The sequence below is a fragment of the Atta colombica genome, unplaced genomic scaffold (genome assembly GCF_001594045.1).
Source record: "Atta colombica isolate Treedump-2 unplaced genomic scaffold, Acol1.0 scaffold163, whole genome shotgun sequence".
NCBI lineage: Eukaryota > Metazoa > Arthropoda > Insecta > Hymenoptera > Formicidae > Atta > Atta colombica.
This window is the reverse complement of record NW_017259254.1, coordinates 2,340,196-2,354,224: the sequence shown is the minus strand read 5'-3', so window position 1 is coordinate 2,354,224 and position 14,029 is coordinate 2,340,196. Positions and strand designations below refer to the sequence as shown.

Below are 14,029 nucleotides of genomic sequence, written 5' to 3'. Positions count from 1 at the left end.
ACTATTTAATTAAATGTTTAATATTTAAATATGAAGATATAGATTTGTTATTTAAATAGATCTCCAGCTAGAAATAGTTGATCGATCAACGAATTAATGTTGATTCAACGTCGATTGACTAAATCATTTCTGGTTAGGTATTTTATAATTAAGAGGATCATTATTTCCACGCTAAATCTTTCTTAAAGAATTTGAAAATCAAATAATAGTTCAAATAATTTTACAAATAATTTCTATTGTATATAACCGTCAGTCATTCTTATACTAATTAGGAAATGATTATCGTGTAAAAGGAGATTAACGAATTTCGAATCTGAGAAAACCTGGTGGATAATCAGACAAAATGGTATTTAATCGCCTTTCCAACTCAAATGAAGTTAAGCTCTCAAGTGAATCTCAGATGCGTCCCTTCTTCTTCCATGTCTTTAGCCGCGTTGTCTTCTTAAAAGAGAAGAGATCTGTTCGATAGGAAGACGACAAAACTAAATAATCGCGTTACGGCTTCGACGTGAGTTAAGAACGATCCGGGTGTTTATAGGATTTAATAAGACGACGTATATCAATTAAGGTGACTCATATCTTATTCTTATAGTTACAACTTTAATGCTACTATATCATAGGATAAATAGTGCAATAAAAATAACAATATATACTTCTTGTAACGATAATTAATTATTAACTTAATCACATTATTATTAGTTGAACTTGTGATATCAAAATTTGTATAAAATTTTACATCTAAAAACGAAGAACTTAAATTAATAGGAATATAAGCTCTTCTATTAAACTCAATAGTTAATTATAAATCGGTATTGTAACGTAATTAACATTCTAATCGCGCATGTGAGCAAAAAGGAAAAGAAAACACTTAGAGATAGCATTTTTCTTTCTTGAATAAAATCTGCGATAAAACTTTTTACAACCCCTGAATCTATTGTTGAGCTTTTTAAATTCGTTCGTCTTCATGAAGACTCTCCTTTTATTGCTGCTTCCCGTCTTAACTCTCCATCTCTATCTCGATTTCTAACCCTTCGTTCAAGATTTTCTCATCTGTCTCCGTTTTCACGGTTGCATTGTGGCAAAATGAAGACGCCGATTTGAGCGAGCCGACGCCACGCGAATGCCACAGATTACCATGAAAAATGGCCGACTAAAATTGCCTCGTGTCTTCTTAATGCTTCTCACGCTAATTACTTTGGTGTGGGATCTGCTCTTTCATTGTTCTCGCCGTTTTTACGTCGGCAGGGGTTCAGAAAGAACCCCACGGACCTTTTTATGATTTAATTTCAAGCGATACACCATTTCTCGTTGGAGAGAAATTTCCCGGCCATGTATTGTTTCACATCCGCACAATATATAAAAGAAAGCGCAAATATAAAAATCCAATAACAACGAAGAAGATTCTTAAGTGAAATTAGTATAATGCGAAGTTGAGTTAATCTCTTGTCCGTTATTCATCGTAAGCTTGACGGGCATAAATTAAATATATTCAACGTTTCTTATCTTTTCTTAAATACGCGATTACTAGCATTGAGTGTATCACATTCGCATTTGAAAGAAAAAAAGCATAATATTAAAACCTAGACACTGCATAAAAAACTTACATTTCTAATAATTAATTTGATTTTTACATATATGATTTGCATTATTTTTACTAATTTTATTATTTTTATTATAAAATTTCCAAACTTTCCGATTCGCTGGATTATCGCGGAACATTACGTCACTCTCGTCATGTTTCGGTACAATGATTACACCACGGACGTTTGGTTCTTGAAGCTCTCCGAGCAGCAGGATCCATTCCGCTTTCGCATGCACGCACAGCGGGTCTGCATTATTGCGGCTTATCCGGTATTACGCTTATGTGACGCTAGTAACATCGCAGCCTTAAGCGCGCACGATGTATCGAACACGGAATTACCCCATGAATTCGCCCCCATCTCCCATTCCCATGGAAATTCTGTATACAGTGCTCGAAGGCCTCCTACTACCTAAACATCCTTGACAGTGACTTCGAGTCATAATCGAGAGATAGATAAATTTTTTAAATTTTTTTATTTTGTCAGCTTATCGATATATGTATATTATCTCTTTAAATATCTCTTATATTTATCAATTTTTATCCTCGCGATCTATCTTCTTTATACTTTATATTTATCGATATAAAATAATGCGTTATCTTTCTTATCGTCTACAGAAATATATCTACAATTTTATACACTACTATATTTTTAGCTTGTGTATATAATAATTTAAAATCTCATATATAATCACAATAAATACACTACAAGAATCTGACAATTCTTCTTTTTAACATTTTTGTGCTTTAATTTAGTTCTTTTTAAATTATTTAACAAATGCTTACTTTAACTATTAGTGCATAATTTTATTACTAAATATTATATATATTTCTATTATTATATATTTATTGTTTTACTAGTATTGGGATTTTTCTCGAGAATTCATTATTAGATAATAAATACTAATAATCGCCTACAGGTCAGAGACGCTTCAGGATGATATCATGATATTCCATAGACCATTTTCATCACCGCGTTCCAATGCTTGTTCCAAGAGGCACGCATGAAATTCATTTATTCACTCATAGTTGGGATGGGTCATTCGGAGACGTGATCGAGTCGATGGGTTCATTAGAATCGCCATTGCTTCACGAAAGACGATCGAAGAGGGTCATTGAAATATTGGAGATGCTTAACTTCCTTTCTTATAGCATATGTACTCCAATATATTTAAAAAGCCCCAAAAAGATTTGATTAATTTTATTAAGATTTTTTTTCATTCAAAAAATCATGTTAATTTATGCAATTTACTCTATTTTTTATGTTGTCATTAGAATCTAATTATCTCCTTAATTTATGGTTAATTGAAGATAAATTCTATATAATTTATTAAAAACTTCGCAAACGATTTACAAGCGCTTGCATAAATTATGAAGAATTAACATATTCTTTATATCATAAATCTTATAATAAAATAATATTATGTCTAATATTGGGTGTAGTAAAAAGAAATCCATTATTTTTCCATTCAATTTCATGCAAAAATAATGGATTTCTTGATGATATTTTAAAATAGAATTAGTATAAAGTATTTTCTTATCTCGCATTAAATAAACATTATATTCGATGCTACTTTACATACAATTACAAAATTATTTATATTTTCTGCAACATTGATTTTGTTTTTGTGAGATCTGCAATACAGTGACATACTTTTAATTGATAATTTTATTTATCGAGCGTTACACATTTCGAGAGCTTCGTGCATGCGACGTTTATTAATCAGCAAAAATGAAGCTCAACTTTATATCGTTATCGGTAACAATCGTTGCCTGCATCTCGTTGGTTAATGATATAATCTCGTTATATAACAACGTGATATGCCTGCAAATACGACCAAACCGGCGCAGACAATAGCTTTGCTGATTGCGAACGTACTTCTCGCATTTTAACAACACTCGTACTTTCTACGACGTTTGCTCAGTATCTCACCTTCTCTTTTTTTCTCCCGATGTTTTTGCTCTTTCTTATTTTTTTACCTTACACGACTTCATGCTTGTCAGTCGACACACGCTGCTGGATAGTTGAGCCCACTTCTACAACAGCTTTATTTCTAACATTTAGCTCTTTGAAAAAATTAGTTAATTATTTACTTTCTAAAAATATGTAATGTTTTTTTTTAGTATTGAATATACATCCATATATCATTCAACTACTTCAAAGACATAACTCAAAAACATAATTTTTGAATTATTACCATGAATAAATTACATAAACATATTATCCATTCAATTAGAAATGAACTAATTTCAGAAACAGTCGTATAAATTGTCACAACTCAAAAAGGACGATTTAAAAAATTCATTAAAAGTCATTAAAATCATTACGATTTTTTATTAAATAATTAAGAATATATTCTTTTTACTGATATTTAATTAGACAATAATTTTTTATTAAATTAAAAAATAGTTTTCTCTCTTTTTCTACTTATTGTAGGCTATAATTTTTTGAGTAAAGAAGTACACTATATATACAATATACAATCAAATTATTTAATTCATAGCAATTTTCTTAAGAATTTACTAATCAAAAAGTAGTTTGAAATATTTATTATTTAATAACATGTACTGCGTAAACATAATGTTAACTTTCGTGAAATTTTTTTACGATTCATATAAAAGAATTTTATTAAATGTTCTATTTATAATTTTTGAAGCTTTAAAATCCAGTCTTTCCAGTCTTCGTTTTTTCCTACCAATAATTAGCACCAGTAACTGGTGCGTTAATCATTGAAATAAAACGTAAGCGTGATTTAAACTTTACAAAAGATAGACATATATTTTTAGGAAGCATTTAAAACTTTAAGCTTTGTTTTCATCAGATCGTATAACCGTTGACTTTATGAAGGATGGAGTATACAGTACTTTTTTAAGACTTTGAAGAAGCGCTTCCTGCTGTTTGAGTGCGCGTCTTTCGTAAGTTTAACGATTCTCGCAGTCGTCTTATTTCTCGGATGTGCATCCGCGCGGAAACCTCTGTAAAAAAAATTGATTGTCCGTTATCAGACATTTACGATCCTTTAATTTCGATTTCGTGACGCGGGTTCGCAACGATAGTTTATTATCGCTTGCGTTATTAATCGCTACAATATAACGTCGTAATCTAGGAAAGACCGGAAACAATTGTTTCGCGGTTGAACGTGTACGCGCAACAAGTCGCGTCCGATAAGTCATAGCCAGGGCGGGGGTATCTATGTCGTTCCCGGTAATAAACATATCTGTATCGAGATGGTGGTCGTACGTGTGAACGGTTACAACCACATCCGCTTGGGACGGTGGTATAGAATTTCCAATATTGGATACACTTGTGCAGTATGAAGGCGGATGATATCTATCACGACATCTTCACCATGCGATCGATAATGCAGTAATTGGCGTCTTTCATCTTCCAGAAATTATCGGTTATGCATAAATTTACATAGCGCATTTATAATTAACTTTTTTATATTATAATAATTTTTATATTATAATAATATATTATAATTAACTTTTGAAAGAAGTAAAATTATTTTTTTTCTATTTTATTTATATATTCCCTACTTTTTTTACACATCCTCATATTAAATTAAAAGTCTTAAACACCACTTATACTTTTGTTAGATTATTTTATAAAAATGTAATAAAATATATACACATAAAAAATATCTTAAGTATCTGTACTTAAGATCGCGTCTTAAATATTCATACGGCTATTCTCCAGACAAAAACTTGTATGCTCTGCTTAACGAGAGCGGATAATGAGAATAGTAAGATGAAACAGGCCTTGTTGTCGGGCCACGAAAAGGAGCGAGCAGAATATGAAGGTCGGAGTTGAGCAAAAGGAGTTTCAAGCGAGAAAAATGATACTTTTCATACCGGAAAATAAAATGAGTCATTCAATGAAGTGGTCATAGTGTCGGCGGTAACGCGTCAGTGTAAAAGCGGGGTGAGAGGTTGCGATTCTGAATGTTCTTCTTCTGTTGTACCTCGCTTCATGTACTTGCCGTTTTCTTCTCGTTGAGTCTTTTTCTTTCTTTCTCCTTATCCGACAAATGGATGGGATAAATTGCACTCTTGGCACTCTTGACTTTTAAACCCGCTAGGCGGATCTGTGTCCAACTATACTTACTTTTAAATGTCTTCCCCGACTGGGATTTCAGCGGTGTCGACGACAATTGCCGACGCTCGTCGGCGACGTCGTACTGACGACGCTCATCGTAATGACGCAACGCCTTACGGATTAAGCCATTCAAAGCTTACGAGCCGGTGATTATATGACGCCTGCGCGATCATCGAATGGGCAATTACGTCTCCGTAAACGGCCGCCGTTGCTGTAAACTCGTCGATTTGCCACGGTCATATGATCCGAAATGTTCTCTCATACGGAAGATCAGGGATCAGAACGGAGATCAGGGATTACATAGAAACTCGACGTGAACATGACATAATTACTTATACTGTCGCGATTAACGATAAAGCGATAAAACAATAAAAATTTTATCGAAAGGATAAACAAATGCTTCCTAAAGTATTTTTATGAAAAGGTTGTTATCTTATAATATACATGTTATATATAATTATATTCAATGATGATATTTGTAATTTACGTTCTTTATCGTACATTTTTTTATGATTATGAGTAATCTGAAGGAAAGAAACAGAATAAGAACAGAATAAATATGACACAAAAAGTAAAAAAGGAGTGTATCGCATTGTAAAAAATAAAATTCAAAATTCAAAATTCGAACTTTGTTTAACTTCTCTTGTCTATTTAGATAATAATAATAAACCATATGCTAAGATGCTCATGTTACAAGGTATATGCGAAACAAGGAAATATGCAACGACATATTTCCATCCAAAGATTATCAATTCGCAACACGTTATTATGACGTGACAACGCTTAAAGAATGCCATTGTCCTGCGCGGTTAGTCCACAAGCAAGATAGTGGATTTAATAATGTTGAGAGCTAGACGTTATGCACACATCGGGATTGGCACACAGCTTTCGGGGGTCTTCAATATCTGAGCAGCTCAGGAGCAGTATTGTCTAAGGCAAGGACGCGATTCTGTTCACTTTGCTTTATGACTGTCTCGACCGATGACGACGATGACAAGCATTATGCTGGGGATAATAGTCTCTACTAACGATTATACATCCGCAAATGAAGTGTATTTTACAGAACAGATGCATTTTGTCAACTCGATCACAAAAATTCACTTTGTCACGGTATTCTTCTGATCTATCTCTTATTCTAATCCGTATAAAACATTCAGAATTAATATATTTTAAGAATTATGTAGAAAGATATAAATACGTAAGAAAATAGTATCATTTCTTAATAATTTTCATAGAACATTACTCGATTTTGCCGGATAACTAATTTGAACATAACGATGAAATTTGACGAGGAAAAATGAGAAAGCGCGACGGATGGACGAAGGAATGCTCATGTCCTCGTCATCCTTGATGCCATGACTCCACGAGCCAAGAGTCGGCCGAACGAGTATAAGTCCTATTCCAATTCCAGCAAGTTAATTGGAATTGTTTGCTGCAGACACCGCGAGCCGCGCGCTCGCGCTCTTCTGAATCCTATACCTCAAGCAGCACTTTCCTTTGTCCCTCCCCCATTTCTGTAGCTGCTGCTATCGTAACTTCAGCATGAAACTCACACCGACATCGCGTTCATATAGTCCCTGACAGTCTGAGAGGAATTAATTTCTATCGTCCACGAATTCAGTGCTGCTCGCTAAAAGCGTCCCGTTAAAATGCTTGCCATTATTCTTTTGAGTTAGCTGAACGATTTTGTCAGAAGAATACATAAGTCTTTATCGCTTCCGTGATAAACACATTTAACTTAATATGCAGTTGGAAGTAAAAATCTTCAAATTATAATACTATCGAATTTTTATAATAACCTAGTATATGGATAATGTGAATGTATACATTACAATCTAATTTAATTTTATTGATCGTTATTCAGGATTATAATTGTTAATGTAAATATAAAATTTACATAGTTGATAAGTTTTTATGTAGCATAATATTTTTTTAATCAGGATGGATTATGTATTTAATAAATTTCTATCGGTTATTTTATTATCGCGATTATAATAGATCTAATTTTTCCAGTTCCTTAGAAAAGTTATTCGCATTTATTCGCTGAAATCTGGCGATGAATTATTCGTTCCTATTAGGCAAATGGTGTGAATTATTTAGATGGCTCTGAGTGTGCGAAAGAGGAGCTATGAATTCTGCATATTGCCGTTTTTGCACTTTCTATTTTAAAATTTCGTTGGTGCAATCAAATTCTTATAATATATATAAATATAAAATTAGCGTAGAATGATAGAAATCGACTACCAGATTTCTTTAAATATGCTAATAAAATACATATTTTGTTTGACAGACGGAAGACTTTTTAAAATAATTTAAACATGTCACAACAAATATTAGTACTAGTTTTGACTTTCTTAGAAACATATTGAATAATTATATGAATATTATGTCTTAAGATAGATAGATAAAGAGAAGGAGAGAAGAGAGAAGAAGGGAGAGAGAGAGAGAGAGAGAGAGAGAGAGAGAGAAAGAGCATCCATACTTATCTGTTTGTAATGATTTAAATATTTTTATTTAGATAAAATACGAGACAAAACTATGCTAATTAATTGTGAAGATAATATTCTCGTTAATATCGCTTACATAAATATATCGATTTTTCTAAGTTTTATTTTTTAATCATTAATACGATTATGTCGTGTCAGTTACGTAAAAGATATGTGATATTAACACATTTTAATTGATTACATGAGAAAACATAATTAGTAAAAATAAGAATTGTTATATATTGTTTGCTTTTTTACCGAAGTTAAAATGTTATTCATGTACACAGTTCATAATACTGAACATATAAGGAAAGATCTTGATTTAGAAGATCTTAATTTAAATTTACGTTTAAGGATATATTTGTATATGCGCGCTAAAAATATTTTGTATATTATCTATAAACATTATAAATTAAATAAAAATTCAAACTATTAAAGATATTAAAGTTGAGATAATATGAAAAAACGTTCTCTCTCGCTTTTTCTCTCTCTCTCTCTCTCTCTCTCTCTCTCTCTCCCTCCCCCCCTCTCTCTCTCTCTCTCTCTCTGTCTGTCTTCTATTCAGTCTATCTCTACTTATATATCTATTTTTCTTTCTCTTTCTCTGTTGGTATTATATTTATTTATATTTAAAAGTGTATAAAAGAAAGAAGAAAATGAAATAAGAGTTGTTTATTATAAAGAAATCGTTTAATTTGTTATTAGTTGCGAAAAAATAATTATTTATGAATTAATTTTATGTTATGTTATTATATTAGCGTTAATTTAAAATAAATTATTAATTGCAAACGTTCAAACTATAAACGCTGATTTTAATATAGGGATTTAAGGCCAATTATTCTGTTGCTAAAATTTGTTAATCCTTTCACATCCAATCCCACTTCATTAGTTTTCATGATAAACAACTTATAGGTCTCATGAGCGATTAGATTCTTGATGATTTCCTTCATTTCTTTGGACGTAATCTTTGTGATGAAATCAGTGAAGACTTTGGAAGTTTTTAACTTTTTTATGTAAAGAGCATCAATTTCGTCCAAAGGTAATACATCATAAAGATCCTTGAACAGTCCTTCCATTCCATCACCGATATTCTGTATCTTACTTAGAGACATAAAAAGATTCTTTATTTTGGATGGCATATATTTTTCCATGCCGATAGCATGATGTAATGCTTGAATAGATTCAATAACAGGGAGCCCAGCCTTTTCTAAATATACCACGAATGCTTGATATTCCTTAAGAGCTTCGAGAGCACGCAGCAGATCGTGGAACTCAATTGTGAATATGAACAGTGCAGCTTTCTGTACTTTTTCATCTTCATTTACATACTGGATTATTATATTGAAAAACTTTTCTATCGGAATAAGATGGATGAAATCTTTTAGTTCTTCTATTATCGTTTTAGAAGGAAGACTTGGTACTTTGATGCCGAGAACGAGATACATGATATCTTCCACAATTTTTAAACTCACTGATTTAACCTCAAGATAGTTTAGGATTAACTGGAAGGTCTCAATTTTATAAATTTTGTTAACAATCTGTTGGAAATTGTTGGATTTAAGTTGGTTAATGAAGTTGACAAAGGCTGTAGAGGTTTTTAATTTATCCGCGAATATGCTAATAAAGACATCATAATCAATGTGTTTCTTGATTTCATTGATCAATCCGCGGAGTCCGCCAGTTGTCTTTCTCGTTATAGAATACGTTTGAGAGCTGGATGGTACGAGTTCCTTAATATCATGTGCTTGGTTAATCATGTTTATTACGTGAAAAATATTGATGCCTTCATTATGCAGATACATAAGTAGCCTGAGTACTTCAGGAATAGTTTGAATGTCTATCAGCATGCGTTTGATTATAGGTGTATTTTGATGAAAGTCATTAAATATCTCTTGTATTTCATTATCATGCATCACATAGTACACAATATCATCGATAATTTTTTCTAGAGGAACTAAATCTAGAATGTCTTGTAAATCCTCATGAAGAAGACCTGTACCGAAATTCGGGAACTGATGAGTTTGTCCCAGTCCGATAATGGCCAAAATGGCAAATAGGCTTAATGTGAATTTCATCTGTAAATTAATATTGAGCGTATTATATTACATTATATTACACAACATATCTTTCAATATGTATAACTATCATCTGTAATGAAAAGCATTATTTTGAAAAATATATCAATGTTTTCCATTAATGATTAATTTTCATATACAAAGTATTTGTGATTACATATAAAAAATGAATGATATAAATAATTATTATTTTGTTAAGATTACGTGATAATATTATAATTTTTATCTTATATATGAATAAATCATAGTTTAAAAATTTTTTGTAATAATAAATTTTTTTGCAAAGATGAAAATTAAGATGAAAATTTAAAAATATATAACAAAAAATATATTACATATTTTTAATATATATATATATATACTTTTTTCTTAGCTTTATTTAATTTTAAATAGATTTTTCTTGAATAAAATAGATCAAATTGAAGATCACAATATAAAACAATATAAGGAATATAATAAAAAATAAAAGATCTATGCTCTTTATTTCTCCATTTTATTTAACTTTAACTAGATTTTTCTTGAATAACTATTAAAAATTAAAAACAAAACAAAGCAAATACAGCACAAAAGAATTAAAAATATAAAGATATATATTTCATTAATTATAAGAATTTTTTGAAAGAAGAAATTTATATGATTAAATTTCTATTAAAAATGAAATTTGTACTAATCTATAGATTGATTGAATGAAGCTAAAAATAGAAAGAGCAATATTTGCATAAATACTTGTAAAAGGTATACATATGTATACATGTAAGAGGTATGAAGAAACTTACTTACCGTGAGTTGTAGATGCAGATTGCGAACGTGAATAATTTATCGTACATTTATATACTAGTAATCTAGCTGTACGAAAAGATTACGAAATTCGATAAGAAACTGATTAGATTGAAATATTGATTCATATGAAAATTCAGGAATTATTTGATAAGCTCGTCTAAAAGCTTATCAAATAGACAAGCTTTCCAACAATATTATATAGTATATACATGTATAAGAAATAATAAAAATGTATGAATATAATACAACTTTTTTTCTAAATATGATAAATATTTGTAAAATTTATATTTGCATTTATTTGGATTAACGGCATATTTCATTTGCGCATATTTATGTAAATAATTGACTTTACTATTTAAAGAATATTTCAGTTTTAATATTTTTATTTATTTGCTTTACAATTTTTATTTTCTGTTATTATATGTCTATCTTTTTTACTATATAGTTGTATTTAACAATTTGTGTTATCCCTTTAATTTGTGCGCAATATCTTATTATGAGTAATGATGAACTGTTTTATTTGCTAGTCTATATTTTAAAATCATAGATTACATTTTCTTCACAGAGGAAAAATAATATATTTCTACTTTTTAGATTTCATATTATGATGTATTTATTAAGATATCTATAATTAAGTAATGTTTCTTTTTTTCAGACATTTGATATTAATCGTGCTATGATTCATATCAAATTTGTCAGAATATGTACTCAAAACAATTTATAATTTATTGATAACAACTTTCTCATTATTAAACAAAGATTATCCAAGATAACGTTTAAAAACATTTCATTTAAAGAAATATATTTATCTGCATTTTATAATAACAATCATTAAAAGTAAAGTCAAAATATCTGTTATTGATAATATTTGTTTCACATATAATAAAATGAATTAAAAATACGATATGTCTTCATAACATTACTATGCTTTGTGTTATTAACAAATAGTATAGAATTCCATGTTGTAAAAAAATATTGAATATATTAGGTAAAAAGAAATCCATTATTTTTCCATTCAATTTCATGCAAAAATAATGGATTTTTTTTTACTAATATAAAAGATGTGTCGAGAACATTATATAATAATTAAAATATAAAAATGAAAAATTTATAATAACAAATATTGACTTTATTTTGTTAAATAACAACATTTTTATTACAGAATTTATAATTTATAGTGAAATCAAATAAAAAAGTAATATTAAAATTATCAATAACTTTTCTGTAAAAAGTAAATATACAAATTTATTATATAGTAAATGACGCTATTAGAATTGTTTTAATACAACAAAAACTTTTACAATCTTTTAATATATAATCTTTTACAATCTTTTAATAAAATCTTTTTCTATCTTTTAATAAAATATCTTATTATTAAGTAAAAAGTTGTGTATAGCAAAGTAAATAGTATGATATTTAAATTTATTGTTATTGATATTTAAATTTATTTGTTATATTAATTTCCGAGCAATCTGCACTTTTCCGACATTGAAGTTATCTTATCTAATCCTTTATTAACTGACTTTTCTAACAAGATTTAAGATAACTTTAATATATAAATTTGTGCTAACTAGCTAGGTACTCGAATGTCTTTGTGTTCATCAACAGCTGTCATAGTAAGTAAAAACATAGTCTCTTATAAAAAGATTACATATGCATGAATAAAATTACATTTTTTAACAAAAATAAATTGCATAATAATTATGAAAAACATCTTAATTAAATAATAATAATTATTTCTTTTTATTCTTATTATTATTTTCTTAATGTAAATCATAAATAAAACAATTATAATTTAAAAAATTCTTTTTTTTACATCAAAAAATTTATACACATAAAATGTTAAATTTTGACATAATTAATACTAACTTCTTACACATGAATATATCACAGATGAAGTATATATCAGCGCTATTTGCCGCTTTGACCATTATCGGTCTGGGACAAGCTCATCAGTTCCCGGACTTCGGCAAAGGTCCTGTTCATGAGGATTTCCAAGACTTTTTGGACTTAATTCCTTATAAAAAAATTCGAACCATCGTTTTGGATTACGTATTAGGAGATTCGGAAGTACAAGAAGCTGTTAATTATCTTAAAACTTCAACCATATTAAAAGATTTGATGATAGATTTGGAAACTATTCCTGAAGTGATTAATATTCTAGATTATATGCAAAAGGAAGGCGTCGATGCTTATTCATTAGTAAATAAAGCTAACGATGCCCTCGGTATCGACAGGATCACACCGCCTTCTCGTTTATATTCCTTGGTCATACAGAGGACTGGTGGAATTGCAGGACTTGTCAAAGATATTATGGATATGATTCCTATTGCCAAGATCATTCGTATTTACGTGCAAAAGATGAAAACTTCTTCAGCTTTCGTCGGTTTTGTCAACCAACTCAAGTCAGACAATGCCCAGCAGGCCGTAAACAAAATCTATCAAATTAAATCCTTGCAGATCATTTTGAATAGACTCAAAAGCAGCGGAGTGAATACGCAGATTACAGCTGATGTCATATATATTGTCCTCAACCTTAATGTACCGAACGATATTACTGTTTACCAAGAGCCTACGCTGGAAGACGAATTGATAGATTTTATGAATCTTCTTCCGATTGATTAGATTATTGAATTAATTTAAAGTATAAAGCTGATAATGAAAAAGTACAGCACTGTCTGCAATACTTGCAGACACCAAAATTTCATTCCAGCGCGATCTTGAAGATCTTAAAAAACATCAAGCATTAATAATATATTTGGAGGAAGCTAGATTGAATGTTACTGATTACATCAAATATTTCATAAGGCTATTGGCATGGCAGATTATGTGCCGCCTAAAATAAAAAGCATTTTCAAATCTCAAATTGGAATACAAAAGATTGATGATGGGATAAAAGGATTGTTGGAGGATTTTTATAATTTAACCTTTACCTTTTGATAAGGTTCAAGGTCTTTATAAAGAGAAATTGCAAAATTCCAAGGTTTTTGTTGATTTCATCGAGAAGATA

General features: G+C 29.8%; 2 protein-coding genes across 2 annotated transcripts; one reads left to right on the top strand and one right to left on the bottom strand.

Moving 5' to 3' along the window:
• Window positions 1–8,976: 8,976 nt before the first annotated feature.
• Window positions 8,977–10,239, bottom strand: LOC108686033. The gene has a single exon (XM_018191076.1). It carries the CDS (start codon window positions 10,237–10,239, stop codon window positions 8,977–8,979), a length of 1,263 nt encoding a protein of 420 aa, XP_018046565.1.
• Window positions 10,240–12,912: 2,673 nt separating this feature from the next.
• On the top strand, window positions 12,913–13,644 carry LOC108686031 (protein G12). Its single transcript, XM_018191074.1, has one exon. The coding sequence runs from the start codon at window positions 12,913–12,915 to the stop codon at window positions 13,642–13,644; it is 732 nt and encodes a 243-aa protein (XP_018046563.1).
• The last annotated feature ends 385 nt before the right edge of the window (window positions 13,645–14,029 follow it).